At 42.4% G+C, this 15,692-nt stretch overlaps 1 protein-coding gene across 1 annotated transcript in view; it reads left to right on the plus strand.

Annotated features, from left to right (window-relative positions):
• LOC144604640 (protein phosphatase EYA2-like) overlaps positions 1-15,692 on the plus strand; it is a 135,227-nt gene that overhangs the window by 17,201 nt on the left and 102,334 nt on the right. The window contains exons 3-5 of the mRNA XM_078419275.1: positions 1,325-1,391; positions 8,151-8,293; positions 9,701-9,823. Of these exons, the coding sequence (XP_078275401.1) occupies positions 1,325-1,391; positions 8,151-8,293; positions 9,701-9,823 (333 nt within the window). The remainder of the gene's footprint in view (positions 1-1,324; positions 1,392-8,150; positions 8,294-9,700; positions 9,824-15,692) is intronic.

The raw sequence follows: 15,692 nt of genomic DNA on the forward strand, positions 1-15,692 counted from the left end.
GTTGCAACACAAAAGGAGGCTATTCAGCCCATCATTTTCACGTCACCAAAGATATACAGGGTGTTCCATGTATAGAAATATAAATTTGCTGAGATTTACAGGCATTGCCTTTTCATCTTTAATATTATCAGGTAAATCTGTGCATTACAATCCTATCAGAAAATTATATTTTGAGATGATTATTGTGAAGGTCCTATCTTACCCATTGCACACCTCTCACCCTCATGTCCCCTGGCACCTCACATCCTTTGTATGCGTTTCTGTTTAGGATAATCCCACTTCCCAGATCTCAGTTCAGTACATTATGTCACACATGGACTCATCAAAGTAACTTTTGCCTCTACCATGAGTTTCAAACTTTCTCCACACTGTTCTCTTCAACTCTGAACTAACCTGATCAGTCTGAAGAAGGGTCCCATCCCAAAAAGTCGCAGATACTGCCTGACCTGCCAAGTTTTCTTCAGCTTTTGTTTTTCGCTCATTGTTCCGTCGTTTTGCTGTGACATTGGTATAAATTATATATTTTGCAAAGGCAGCAAAAATATGGTAGTTATTGAAAAGGTAAATATGAAGAAGCATCAATCTATTTAGATATGCTTCATATTCACAAAAGGCTACCATATCTTAGTTACAGGTGTCAACTTTTGATTATCATTATGCCATATGTTCTAATCTCTCAAGTATTTTGTGATGACGCTGTAATACCAGGGTTACCTCGCAAATGCCATTGATCACTGCCATATTTTATTCAATCAAAGATATTTCCAAAGGTCACCTTTTGGACTGATATTTGCACTGTCCAGTAATTCCTTGCACCACTGCGAAGTTTGTTTGGATTTAAAATGGCAGTGGAAATGAGCTTTGAAAATAATGAGTCTCTCAGAACAGCCACAGGACAGTATTTATAGGTGGTTGTCAAATGAATCATTAGCAAACATTTAATTAAACATATCATCCAAAATATCTACAGACATAGCCTTAAACATGACCTTAATCCCCAGGTTAAGGTATAAAGTAAGATTAAAAGCTCTTTGAAAATTAAGTTTGTAATCATTTATAATTGCAAATTCTTGAAGCATGTAGCTCTAGACTATGTTTTTCCAGTTTTTACGACATATTTTTCAGGAATAATTAGCATTTTGTGTAAACTAATCACATGCTAAAGTATACTATACAACATGACAATAAATATCAATTGATGCTATGTACTATAATTAATGCTATAAAAGGGATATTGCATGATCAAATGTTGCAGTCTATAATTCTATATTTGTTGTTTCATTGTTATTTGCCATTTATTTGCATTGTGTTTTGCTTCCGACAGCTAATAGAAGCGATATCTTCAGTAAAAGGCAACCCTATCAGTTTTCATCCCAGATTTATACATCGAAGTAAGTTACATTTTAATAATGTTGTGCTTTAATTTAGATTGTAATATTTTACCTCTTCTCAATTCTATGTCTCCATTTGCTGCTAACTAGGTATCTACTACTGTATCCAACTAATGAGGTGATGATAGACACAAAATGCTGCAGTAGCGCAGGGGACCAGGTAACATCTCAGAGAAAAGAAATAGGTGGCTGATCAGGTCGAGACCCTTCCTCAGGCTGAGAGTCAGGGGAGAGGGAAATTAGAGGTATGAAATGGCACAGAAGACAGAATTGGATGTTTCAAGAAAGGTGGTGCCCACAATGGTCCATTATTGACTGTGGAAGAGGTGATAAGGAAGGGATACAAACAGAGAAACTAGGTGATGATACGCTTTTATATTTTAAAGAAAGATATTAACGTGTTGTCAGCACGTTTACTGAAGCCAAGAATTACAGAACTTGCACTGTGGCTTGTCACCATTAGACTGACTTTTCAACTCTATTGACAAGACAGTTACTTAGCAAAACATACCATCAGTCCATTGCACAACCCTCATGCGTTTTAAACCATCATGCTTGTCATTTGCGAAGCAAGGACAAGTGTTTACCTCAGGCCATTTATGTTTTGGTACTATGAGCTATTTTTGCAGAATGACTTGAAAGTTTGAGATCGTTAGCCTCAGCTATCAGCTTTATAGGCCGTGCTTTTTTAAAAAAAACTGTGCGTAGGCTAATCCAACGAGAGATTCCTCCACAAAATCCGTGCCACACTTTCCAGAAAATAACCAAGACCAAACAATTCCAACTTACCTGTTCAATTCACAGAATGTGAACACTCTGTATTTATATGAGGTGACTCTCTCAGATATCAGCCTAAGGCTAAAGGACTTCAGTCTATAATTTTACATTAAAATGAGTTTGGACACATGTTACCGTTTTTCAGCTACATGTAATGTGTCAGCAGTAGAGATGCCGACACTATGTAATCAAGCTCCAAATGCTTACGTTCAAGAAATAGTCAACTATCTTCCTTCAGTCTGAAGAAGGGTCTCGACCTCAAACGTCACCCATTCCTTCCCTCCAGAGATGCTGCCTGTCCCTCTGAGTTACTCCAGCATTTTGTGTCTATCTTCGATGTAAACCAGCATCTGCAGTTCCTTCCCACACATCTTCCTTTCCTTGTTACATTACAACACACATTTTCACAGACACAAAATGGTGGAGTAACTCAGCAGGACAGGCAGTATCTCTGGAGAGAAGGAATGGGTGACGTTTCGGGTCAAGACCCTTCCTACACACATTTTCATGATTCTTTGCCCTTTATTGTTTGAATTTTGCAATGGGGATTATAGCAATATTACAACTATTTGTCATTCCTGCTCCATGTAACTGCCAGGAAATTTGGGACTTTCATGAGTGTGTCCGTTAATGAAGTCCCCAAGATGCTGTCAGTGATTCAGTCCCATTCAATAAACAAAGAAAATAGGTGCAGGGGTAGGCCATTCGGCCCTTCGAGCCAATATGATCATGGCTGATCATCCAGAATCAGTACCCCTTTCCTGCTTTCCCCCCATATCCCTTGATTTCTTTAACCCTAAGAGCTATATCTAACTCTCTCTTGAATACATCCAGTGAATTGGCCTCCACTGCCTTCTGTGGTAGAGAATTTCACAGATTCACAACTCTCTTGAATCTCTCAAGTTCTCTCAAGTTGCGCTGTTTGCAGCTTCCTCCATCAGAATCAAGAGAAATCAGTTGAATTGACAAGCTTGGGTGTTACACAGAAGTCTTACTGTAAAATAAGCTGAAATCTAACACTGTTATAAAAGGTCTAAGGTTGGTTTTTAATAGTATACATACACCATGTTACCAATTTGCTGACTATCTGGTCCTAAAAACTAATTTTATTTGTGTCTAATGTTTTTATCCTCTATAAGTCAAAAAAACGTTAGTCATAAAACTGTTTAACATTTTTAATAGTTTGTTTAATCATGTGAGTATTCCTAGATGTGGCTAGCTTTACAGCCAACAAGATCACATCATAATTGCTAAGTGCCATAAATTATTTTATAGTTCATTTCATATAGTATCTTTACTCAGTATAAAAACAATATTTATTGTTTGCATGTATTCTTCCATTCCAATTTATTCCCCATTTTGTAATTGTTTTCCCCATTTTAGCACCAATTAGGTTCAAACATATTTCTTGTATTCTATATTCCTAACATCTGTCTTTGGACAAAATCCATTTCTTTTTTCATTCCTTACTCTTCATTTGAGTCCATTCCTATTATTGTTACTCCAGGTCTTGTTTTTTTTATTGCCATGCAGAATTTTCTGGAATCAAACTCAGACACTTCGAGCAACACTTGGGGGGGCTAAATTCAATAGTCCCTCAAAATGTGATCCTAATGTTTGATTAACCCATGACTGTTGATTTTAATGCAAGGTGCATGCCAACTTCATGTTGACTGCTCAGTCCATGACTTCAGGATCCGAGCACACTATTCCTTGATTGTGTGCGTCACCAGGGACCTTTATATCTTGAGAGCCTGGCTCTACTTAAAGTCAGCCAACTCTGTTTAAGGCTAGCCTGAAGTAGTCATTCTGCAAAGGAACTTGACACTAAAACAGAAGAATGGTATGATGGGGAAGTGTGCACTCTACTGTTTTTGAATACTGCAATGAAGGTCTGGCTAGCAAAAATTAGAGGAGAGGTCCATGTATCTTTTCTGTCAGATATCTACAGACTATAGCTGGTCAGATATTGGAGGAAAAATAAGATGACAGTGGTCAATTTCTTCTTGTGTCCATCTATTCAAGCTGGAAAGCTCACATTACCCTTGGCATGGTCCATTCTCGAATAGTGTTGCATCTCGCATCCTGACTATGGGTGTTGTCTGCACGTAGTTTGTACGTTCTCCCTGTGACCGCGTAGCTTTTGTATGAGTACTCCGGTTTCCTCCCACACTCCGAAGGTGTAGGTTATTTTGGCTTCTGTAAATTGTAAATTGTTCCTAGTGTGTAGGGTAGTGCTAGTGAATGGGGTGATGGCTGGTTGGCGCGGTCTCGGTGGGCCGTAGGGATTGTTTCCAGGCTACATCTTTACAGTCTAAACAAAAGATGGAATAAACCCTTGGCTCTCTCTCTCTCTCGACTCTCTTGACTCTCTCTTGAACACAGCTTCAATTGGACTCGGGGAGCTCAATGAAATAAAAGACAACTAGTCTTCTTGACTGCTTCCGACCAACTTCCCTGAGCATTCATTTCCTCCACTACTGGCACAAAGCAGATGCTGCGTGTACCAGCTACCACATGCACAACCTCACTTAGAGCATAAAAGGACACAAAGTGCTGGAGTAACTCAGCTGGTCAGGCAGCATCTCTGTAAAACATGGATAGGTGATGTTTCAGTATGGGACCCCCCTCCAGCCTGAAGAAGGGTCCCGGACTGAAAACGTTCTCCCTGCACAGGATGCATGAGGATGGTTTCCAACTGTAATGCTCCTAAACCTATCTACCCCCCATCTCTCCCATCCCTCCCAGCCCCTTCCAGCAGCTGGGCTTGCTCTCTATGAGGTCTGTTCATTCTGTACTCCAAGGGGAATGACTACTACTAATGGAGCCTGTGTTGGGGGAAATTGGTTTGTGCAGAAACCTTGAAGTCAGGAAATAGTCTTTCAACGCCTGCCATTGTACTCCCTGTAGACATTGGTAACTTGAAACAATTACAAAGAGCACCAGACACACGTAGAATGGTAGCAGCAGCCACAAGTAATCAATTAGCAACTAACCTGTATGTGGTTGATAATCCCTCTAAATAGCCCTGCTGGGGGTCCTTGTTTTGCTTGAACATAATGTATGTTCAGCTGTGTGAGGTTGGGAACCTGTAGGCTGGAAACTAACACTTCAAGATGGCTGCTGTTTGTGTCGACCCAACAATTTGTATTCATGGCACCATAATCTTACTGCTCCAGTTTATGTTCACTGCCCAGGCAAACTCATTCCCTCATCAACATGGGAACCTGCAGATTTTACTATGTGCACCATAGACATCTCTTTAGGAAAATAACTGCAGATGCTGGTACAAATTGAAGGTATCACAAAATGCTGGAGTAACTCAGCAGGTCAGGCAGCATCTCAGGAGAGAAGGAATGGATGACGTTTCGGGTCGAGATCCTTCTTCAGACTGAAGAAGGGTCTCAACCCGAAAAGTCACCCATTCCTTCTCTCCTGAGATGCTGCCTGACCTGCTGAGTAACTCCAGCATTTTGTGATACCATAGACATCTCTGTGGACATTGAAGGAACATGTTCGACAACCGAGATACCCAACTGGTCGCTGGTTCCAGTGTCTTGTTGAAGATATCACTTCCTTGGGTTCTTGAAGTTGAGGTTAAACAAAAAAAGAGCCACAAAGTGCTGAATTAACTCAGCGGTTCGGGCAGCATCTCTCGAGGACATCGATCGGTGACATGTTGAGTCGGGACCCTTCTTCAGACTGCTTGTAGTAGTTGGGGAGGGGGGGGTGAAAGTTCAGAGAGGTGGGGTGGGACAAAGCCTGGCAAGTAATAGGTGGATCCAGATGACGGAGGTTTTTAATTGGCAGATGTCTGGGCAAAGGCCAGAGATAAAAAGTCAAAAACTGTGATTTATGGAGGAAAGGATAGAAAGGGAATGAAATGTGAGGCTAGATGAAGGAATGTAGGTGTAAGGGGACAGGGGGAAGGGGAAAGAGAGAAGAGTGTGCATCCAGGTGGAGCACAGGGGAGAGAAGGGAGGAATTGGTGAGGGGGGGTGCTGTTTACCTAAAAGTAGAGAATTCAAAGTTCATACCATTGGGTTGTATGCTACTCAAGTGGGATATGAGGTGCTGCTCCACCAGTTAGAGTGTGGCCTCACACTGGCAATGGAGGAGGGCCAGGAGAGAGAGGTCAATATGGGAATGGGAGGAGCATTTTTGCATGTTTGCTTCTGGAGGTATTGGTATTGAGGAAAGGTCTGGCCCAAAACAAGAACTATAGATTTTCTGCAGAGATGCTGCCTGCCGACTGACTTTCTCCAGTGCTTTGTGTCTTTTTTTTGTAAACCACCATCTGCAATTCCTTGTATCTTGGTTTATCGTTGTCACGTGTAGCGTGAAAAGCCTTTGTTTGCATGCTATCCAATCAAATCAGATAATAATATTCTATACAATACTATACAATACACTGTACCTCTAAAGCCTAAAATAAAGCATCCAATGGCAATGTAAATGACCAACACAAGGATGGAATATATCCAGTGGTTGCAGTGTCTTTCATTATGGCAGCACAGTGGCGCAGCGGTAGAGTTGCTGCCTCACAGCGCCAGAGACCCGGGTTCAATCCTGACCATTGGTGCTGTCTGTACAGAGTTTGTAAGTTCTCCCTGTGATTGCATGGGTTTCCTCTGGGTGTTCTAGTTTCCTCCCACACTCCTAAGATATTTATAAGTTAATTGGCTTCGGTAAAATTGTAAATTATTCCGAGTGTGAAGGATCGTGTTAGTGTATGGGGTAATCGCTGGTCAGCACAGACTTGTGGGCCGAAGGGCCTGTTTCCGTGCTGTATCGCTAAAATCTAAATCGCTAAAATCTCAAAATGAGTACACCCAAGCCATATATACGTGCAACAAATAGATGAAGAGAAAAATAACAGAGTGCAAAATATAGTTAGCACTAAAGGGAAATTTCCTAGATGCTGCAGGCAACCTTGAATTCACGTATGATAATAGAAAACCATGAGCTGTAGCTTATTTATAGCTCTACGCTGTGGATCCAAATGCCTTCCGTAAGCTTGAGAAACAATGCCTCTTCTGACCAGGCGTTTGGGGTCTTCAGAATTTATGCTTTCAAAGGTTGCAGATAATCAGCATTCCAGTCCTTGCATCTCACGTCCCCACTATTCATTATTTCTTCTGTTTGTCATTTCAGATATTTATTCATCCTTCCCTATTAACACCTCTTGCAGATCCACCTTTTATTATTCACTAATGCCCTTTTTAACATCACTCCTCATTTCTTCAGTTGTTTAAACCCTGTTGCCCTCCTCCCTGTCATAGACCTATTTTGATGTTCTCTCTGCTCTTCACCATTACTCTACACATTTGTTTAATCTCTAAATCTATTCCCCAGTTCTGATGAAAGGATATCAACCTGAAACTCTGTTCTCTCATCCTGTCCAGCTGAGAAACCCAAGCATTTTCTGTTCGCTGGGCATTGAGATTACCCTAGCTACGTTGTCCCATTCCTACGCTTCCTTCTAATTATTTATATGCACTCGTAATGGATATGTAATATTACGTTTTATAATATAATTTGTATGTAATATAATTATATATAATTTGTATATTTGTATTTGTATATAACATTATGAGAGGCATAGGTAGGGTTAGACAGTCAGAACCTTTCCCCAGCGTGGAGATGTCCAACACTAGAGGGCATAGCTATAAAGTGAGGGGGAGGGGGGGAGTTTAATGGAGATGTGTGGGGCAAGTTTTTAACACAGGGAGTGGTTGTGGACTGGAACGTGGTGGTGGAGATAGATATGATAGTGGCGTTTAAGAAGCCTTTAGATAGGCACATGGATACGGAGGGAATGGAGGGATATGGATCACTTGCAGCCACATGAGATCTGTTCAGTTAGGCATCATGTTTAGCACAGACTTTGTAGGCCGAAGGGCTCATTCCTGTGCTGCACTGATTTATATTCTATGGTCTATGTAATGACTGATTTATTAATCATTTATTTATCCCACTTAGATCATACCCCCACATTATTCCTGCACCTTCCCTCCACGGCATGGCTGCCTATGGACAAGCCCAATACTCTGCAGGGATTCAGCAAGCTGCTGCTTATGCTACCTACCCGCCACCAAGTCAACCCTATGGATTACCGTCCTACAGTGAGTATGGTCCCATTTGGACAAACAGGACACAATGCATTTGTTATAAGTCATTTACAGTCAGCCTCATCAACGTAATGCAACGCATTGGATAAAGATTTCAAATTGACCCATAAAATATGTAAATTTATTCTGTATTGTATTCTGGTCATACAGAAGAATATCAGGACACATAATCTCAGGTTGGGACCCTTCTTCAGCGCTGCCTGGCCCGCTTAGTTACTTCAGCATTTGAAGAGTCAAGAGTGTTTAACATGTACTGAAAAGGGAACAATGCAATTCTTACGTGATTTTTTGTGATTGTTTGATCACAAAATCACTTTGTGATTTTTTTTTGTTGTAAACCAGCATCTGTAGTTTCATGTTACAAAGTAATCTCAGGATAAATTGTTGGCCAGTAGGGAAACATTCTTTACATAGAAAACATCTCAGATGCTGTACATTCAAAGCTGAGATCATTTTTTTTAAAGTAATTTGCCCCAGTTAAGCATCAGCAATAACCATTGATTATAATGTTTGTTTTCCAAAACACTTGAGTTTAAGGCCTACCAGCCTTGGGATATCGGTGGTAGACCTGCAACATGAAATATTAAAAAGTATCTGCTGTAGTTTGGACATTGGTCTCTAACTCTTAGGCATAAATGTACAGCATCCCTTCACAGCATCTTGGACAATCCATATACTAAAACTCGCGTTTGTTTGTTTGTTTGTCCCTGAACTACAGCCAAAAAGTACACGATAGCGCGACAATTTTAGGCCCACCTTATTCACCGTCGACCCTTTGGTGCTAATGGAAGAGGCATCATTGAAATTGGTGTTATAGTTTTAAAGTTATTCACATTTTAAAATTTAAATCTAGGGAGGGAGGGGAGAGGAGGGAGGATAAGGGGGCTTGAGGGGGATGGAGTGGGGGGGGAGCGGAAGGGTGGGAGGGGGGAGGAGGGGGGGGGAGGGAGGGGAGGGTGGAGGAGGAGGGGGAGGGGGGGAGGGAGGGGAGGGTGGAGGGGAAGGGGGCAGGGGGGAGAGGGGAGGGGGGGATGCTGCACCAATGCAGGAGAGGTTTGGGCCCAACGGGTCCACTTGGTCTAGTGAGTTCATTAAATTGTAGGTGATAAGATCTATACATTGTGTAGGAAGGAACTGCAGATGCTTGTTTCCACCAAAGATAGACACAAAATGCTGGAGTAACTCAGCGGGTCAGGCAGCATCTCTGGAGAAAAGGAATCAGGTTTGTAGGTCAATTGGCTTCTGTAAATTGTCTCTGGTGAGTAGGATAGAACTAGTGTATGGGTGATTGCTGGTCGGTGAGGACTCGGTGGACCGAAGGGCTTGTTTCCACGTTGAATCTGTAACCTTAAACTAAACTAAACTAAAGCATCGTGCAGTAACAGTGTGCCCTTCAATCAGGCATCAAGACAGAAGATGGTTTGAGCCAGGCACACTCACCCGGACAGACGGGATTCCTTGGCTACGGCACCAGTTTCAGCACACCTTCGCCAGGGCAAGCACCTTACAGCTACCAGATGCACGGTTAGTATTTGCTCAGAAAAAGCATATGTGGACTATATATGGGCAAGACCAAGCGCAGACTGGGTGATCATTTTGCTGAACACCGACGCTCAGTGCACCTTGGCCTATGTCATCTCCCAGTTGCCTCGGCCTCCTCCACTGTTAGAGTGATGCCACACGCAAATTGGAGAAACCACCTCATATTTCGCTTGGACAGCTTACAACCCAGAGGTAAGAATGTTGATTTCTCCAATTTCAATTAACCCTTGCATTCTCTCTCTCTACACCCCCCCCCCCCCCCCCCCCCCCCCCCCCCCCACACCCTGGTCATCCTGCTTGTTCCATTGTTTGCATCCATAAATTCCTGTGTGATCACCTCTTCCTTAGCCAACAATGGACCATTGTGGGCTGCACTTTTCGTTGACAGGTGGCTCAATTCCCTTACCATTGAAGGTCTTTGTTGTAAAAGCATTGCGTATGTGTGCAATGCTTCTCAAAATCATCAACCTAGATTTCTTTTCTCAGGTCTTGGAAGTGTAACTTGAAGTCACAACCTGCTCGTTCAGGGACAGGGGTGTGACTAAGTAAGGTATGGGTGGAAAAGAATCAGGACAAGTAGTCCTGCTAAACAGAAGGGCATTAACAAAAGAGGCATCCAGCCAAAAACTTTTTAAACTGACGGTTTTAAAATGGATCAAGTTTGCAAAACACCTCTGCTACTAAAGCTGGAATGAAAGAACGAAGAAAGAACATAAAATAGAGGAAATTAGAACAAAAATCATATCATTAGGGTTGGCAGAGAGAAGGGAATCATTTAGAAATTTGTAAGTCAGGGCAAATATTTGAATTTGATGCATTAAATGATGGAAGGTAATATAGGTTGGTGAGGACAGCATAGCTTGCAGGCAGCAGCATTTTTAATGAATTGGGATTTATGTAAGGCAAAGTTCAGGAAGCAAGTGAGAAGTCAACCGATGAGTAATTCAGTAGCGTGTGTTGAGGCAGGGGCAAAGAGCAACAGTATTTTATAGTTGGAATAAGGTGGCCTCAATGATGTATGAGTCACAGGATTTAAAGCTCCGCTCAATACAGAGCTTAGTGGAGAAAGCTCCTGGATTGTTCTGCATTCGATTACAGCCTATACTGCAAAGCAAATGCAGCAGTTTTTGTGGAGCAAAGGGTACATTTCTCATTTAGTGCAATACAGAAGGGTAACTACAAAGCAATGAACCATCTCATAAGTTCATGAGTTCATCAGTCATAGGGGCACAAGTGGGCCCTTCGGCCCATCAATCATGCCATTCAATCATGGCTGATCTATCTTTCCCTCTCACCCCCATTCTCCTGCCTTCTCCCCATAACCGTTGACACCCTTACCAATCAAGTATCTGTCAATCTCTGCCTTAAAAATACCCAATGACTTGGCCCCCACAGCCGTCTGTGGCATTGAATTCCACAGATCCACCCCCCTCCGACTAAAGGACTTCCTCCTCATCTCCTTTCTAAAAGTACGCCCTTTTATTCTGAGCACTCACCACTTATTAAAAATCTTATTTTCCCTCAGTTACAATTCGCTCCCCCAAAATACCTTCTGTCTTTCTAATCTTCTCCTTGTCTCTTCCTTACTCCCTCATGATGGGTTGAATTTCCTGTTCCTGTTCCATCATGATGGCTTTGATGGAAATTTACAGTTGTGAACAGGGGAATAAGTTCTAAGGAAATGCTAATAATTTCTCCTGAAATTCCACTTGATACATTGCTTCTTAATTTCAGTTTGATCTATACCCTGTCTCCCCACACTCACTCCCCGACCACCAAACAGTCAAATGTACAGCAAATATCTCGCTCCAAGAAGGATCCATTTTCATTTTCATAAACAGCTCTCGTGAAATGGTGTAACACTTAGCAGTCGTTATGAACTGATAACATCAATGGTGCCCCAGCAGTTTAGATAAAGCACAAACGATCATTCAGTACTCAGTTTAACACGTCACTAAATACAGCTCAATTTTGTTAATACTTTTCCAAATATTGGTCAGGTTTCTTAACAGATTAAGCTCCTTAAGTAGAACAGACAAGAAAAGTGAAGGATGATAAATTGCAGCTCTTCTTTCAAGAAAAGACTCAAAGTGCCGGGGATAATTCAGCATGTCGGGCAGCATCTCTGGAGAACATGCATAGGTGACTTTTCGAGTCGGAACCCTTCTTCAAAGAAATGTCACCCATCGATGTTCTCCTGACTGACCCACTGAGTTACTCCAGCAGTGTTCTTTTTTGCAAACCAGCATCTGCAGTTCCTTGTTTCTACTTCTTCTTTCAACACATTGCTGCTGTCATTTTTAAACAGTTCAATGCAGTAAATACATGATATGGCGGCATATAGGCATTCCATTTCCACAGATGATGTCTGATCTACTGACAATCTCCAGTTAATTTCCTCAATGCCTTTGGAGTAGTGTGTTCAGTTTTGGTCACCATGCTATAGGAAAGATGATGTTAAGCTGAAAAGAAGAGGATACAAGGATATTGTCTAGACATGACGGTCTGGGATATGGGGAGAAGTAGGGCAGGCTAGCTTTTATTCCTTGGAGCTCAGGAGGATGAGGGGTGATCTTATGGAGGTATATAAGATCACGAGGGGAATAGAGAGGATGATTTCCACAGATTCCCCTCAGATCATGATAGAGGATAGATGCCCAGAGTCTTTTACCCAGAGTAAGTGTATCAAGAACCAGAGGACATAGATTTAAGATGAGAGGGTAAAGATTTAATAAGAACCTGAGGGGCAACATTTTCACACAGAGGGTGGTGGGTATATGGAACGAGCTGCTAGAAGAGGTGATTGAGGTAAGTACCGTAACAACATTTAAAATACATTTGGACAGGTACCTGGATAGGAAGGGTTGAGAAGGATTTGGGCCAAGGTGGGACGAGTGTAGTTGGGACATCTTGGACAGCATGGGCATTTTGGGCCGAGGGGCCAGTTTCCTTGCTGTATGACTCTCTGACTCAATGATCTGTTCCCACCTTACATGTGAAATGAGTGTAACAGTGTGAAATGTTACCGGCCACTCACATCCCGCCCAGCACAATGAGTCGGAGTGACTGAGGCAGACATTAGTCCAGCCAAGTGGGTGAGAGAGGCGAATAGCTACTCTCTCTAAGTGGGGAATAGGAACTCTCATCTGTTTTCCTACTTTTAACTCAACCATTGAGCATCAATGCGAGTGACAATAAAACAGAAAACACTGGAAACACTCAGCACGGCAGGAAGCATCTGTGGACGGAGAAATAAAATGAATGCCAGAGGGCCAAACGGCCAAACTGTTTCCATCCTGTATCTTTAAACTAAACTAACTGTCACCCACAATCTGATTTTTGATGGGTGTATCTACTTACAACTTGAACTCAAAGCTGTGTGGTCTTTATCTGTATGACTAACTATTTAAGCAAGTTGGTGGGGCGGCACGGTGGCGCAGCGGTAGAGTTGCTGCCTTACAGCGCCATAGACCCGGGTTCGATCCTGACGACAGATGCTGTCTGTATGGAGTTTGTACATTCTCCCTGTGACCACATAGGTTTTCTCCAGGTGCTCCAGTTTCTTCCCACATTCCAAAGACGTGCAGGTTTGTAGGTGTGTCGGGAGTGCATGAGAAAGAGGGACAACATGGAACTAGTGTATAGATGTCGGTCAGCATGGACTCGGTAGACTGAAGGGCCTGCTTCCACGCTGCCTCTCTAAACTATACTAAACCAAGATCTCAGAAGCAGCATCTTAGATTTAACGATTTTAGAATGAAAGGTTTTACGTTTTAGTTGCAGTCGTGAAGCATCGCCAAGGGCAGAAATAGATACCTTTTCATTTTTAGTTGATGATGCAGACTGTTCCTCATGTACCACATTAAAGGAGATGTACGGGCCAGGTATTTTTACACCCAGGGTGGTGGGTGTCTGATGCAGACAGGGGTTATCATGGAGGCAGAAACGATAGTGATATTTAACAGGCTCCAAGAGAGACATGTGGATATGCTAGGATTGGAGGGGTATCGCTCATTTATAGGTAGAGGAGATTAATTTATCTTGACTACGGGTTCTGTTCATACTGAGTTTGTACGTTCTCCCCATGACCGTGTGGGTTTTTTCTCCGGGAGCTCCGGTTTCCTCCCACATTCCAAACACGTATAGGTCAGTAGGTTAAATCTGAAGAAGGGTCTCAACCCGAAACATCACACATTCCTTCTCTCCACAGATGCTGCCTGTCCCGCTGAGTTGCTCCAGCTTTTTGTGTCTATCTTCAGGTTAGTAGGTTAATTGGCTTTGGTAAACAAATTGTCAATTGCCCCTAGTGTGTAGTAGGATAGTGCTAGTGTACTGGGATTGCTGGTCGATGTGGACTTGGTGAGCCGAAGGGCCTGTTTTTACGCAATATCTTTAAACTAAACTGAACTAACATATGTACCCTGAACTTCTCATAAAGATGGAGCATATTCCCAATTCAGAGTAAACCAAACATGCCAGGCACATTCCTAAGCAAATTGGGAAAAACAGGTCCGCACTGAAAGTTAGACTCTGGCTGAAGCTCAAAACTCCTTTCAAAGGTTATGTTGATGAACTCACGAAATCAGCTCCATTTTTTTGTTTCAGTCCTTACTAGGAATTCACGCCCACACAAACATAATAATAATGTTGAACATGCCTCCACTTGGTGGAGTTACATTAAACCCCATTATACAAGAGTGCCATAACACCAGGTGTGCAATGTCACATTTAACAACTCTGAGCTTTTTAATAAGAGCTTCTGGTTGCAAATGGTGCAGTGACTACTCTTTCCATTTCTGTGGTGTTGAATTAATTCTTGCTCCAGTAATATTACCTCGTTGAACGGGTCAACACAGATTCAGGTTTGACTTTGCCTCCACACTCCTGGCTGGCCTTCCCTGTGTTATCCTTATGAACCCACGGGCCTGAGCTACAGGAAGAGGATGGGCAGGATAGGACATTATTCCTTCGAGGGCAGGAAGCTGAAGGGTGATCTTGTAGAGGTGCATATAAATCATGAGGGGAATAGACAGGGTGAAATTACAGAGTTTTTATTCCAGGGTAGGGGACTCTAGTACGAGAGGACATAGATTAAAGACGATAGGGGAAAGATTTAATTTGAGTCTGATGAGCAACCTTTTCACATTGAGGGTGGTGGGTACATGGAACGAGCTGCCAGAGTAGGTAGTTGAAGCAGGAACAATAACAATATTTAAAACTCATTTGGTTTAAGGTGCATGGACAGGAAGGTTTAGAGGGATATGGGTCAAATACAGGAAAATGAAACTAGCTTTGATGGGGCATTTTGGTTAGCCTGGATGAGTTGGGCCATAGGGCCTTTTCTATACTGCATAACTCCTTGGCTCTATGACTTTATTATCCAAACCTTTGCTCCCTGTCCTTTGAACTCACTGACAACTGATCTGAATTGGCTCCCAGTTGAGGCATTTTTAAATTCTCATCTCTGTTTCTAAATCCCCTATGGCCTCATATAACATAGAACAGTGCAGCACAGGAACAAGTCCTTGGCCCACCATGCCTGCGATTACATGATGCTAATCTAATTAATCCCATCTGCCTGCACATAGTATGTATCCCTCTATTCCCTGCCTGTCCATGTGTCTGTATAAACGCTTGTTAAAATTGCTAACATATCTGCATCCACCACCTCCCCTGTCAGCATGTTCCAGACACCTACCACTCACTTACCTTAACTAGCAAATGTCATTTACATCTTCTCCCTCTCATCTTAAATCTATGTCCTCATGTATTTGACATTTCCACCTTAGAAAATTGTATTTGACTCTCTAACCAAGCTAAATCCTCAGGGGGGTATGGGCAGGAGATTGTG

The sequence above is a fragment of the Rhinoraja longicauda genome, chromosome 22 (assembly GCF_053455715.1).
Source record: "Rhinoraja longicauda isolate Sanriku21f chromosome 22, sRhiLon1.1, whole genome shotgun sequence".
Lineage (NCBI taxonomy): Eukaryota > Metazoa > Chordata > Chondrichthyes > Rajiformes > Arhynchobatidae > Rhinoraja > Rhinoraja longicauda.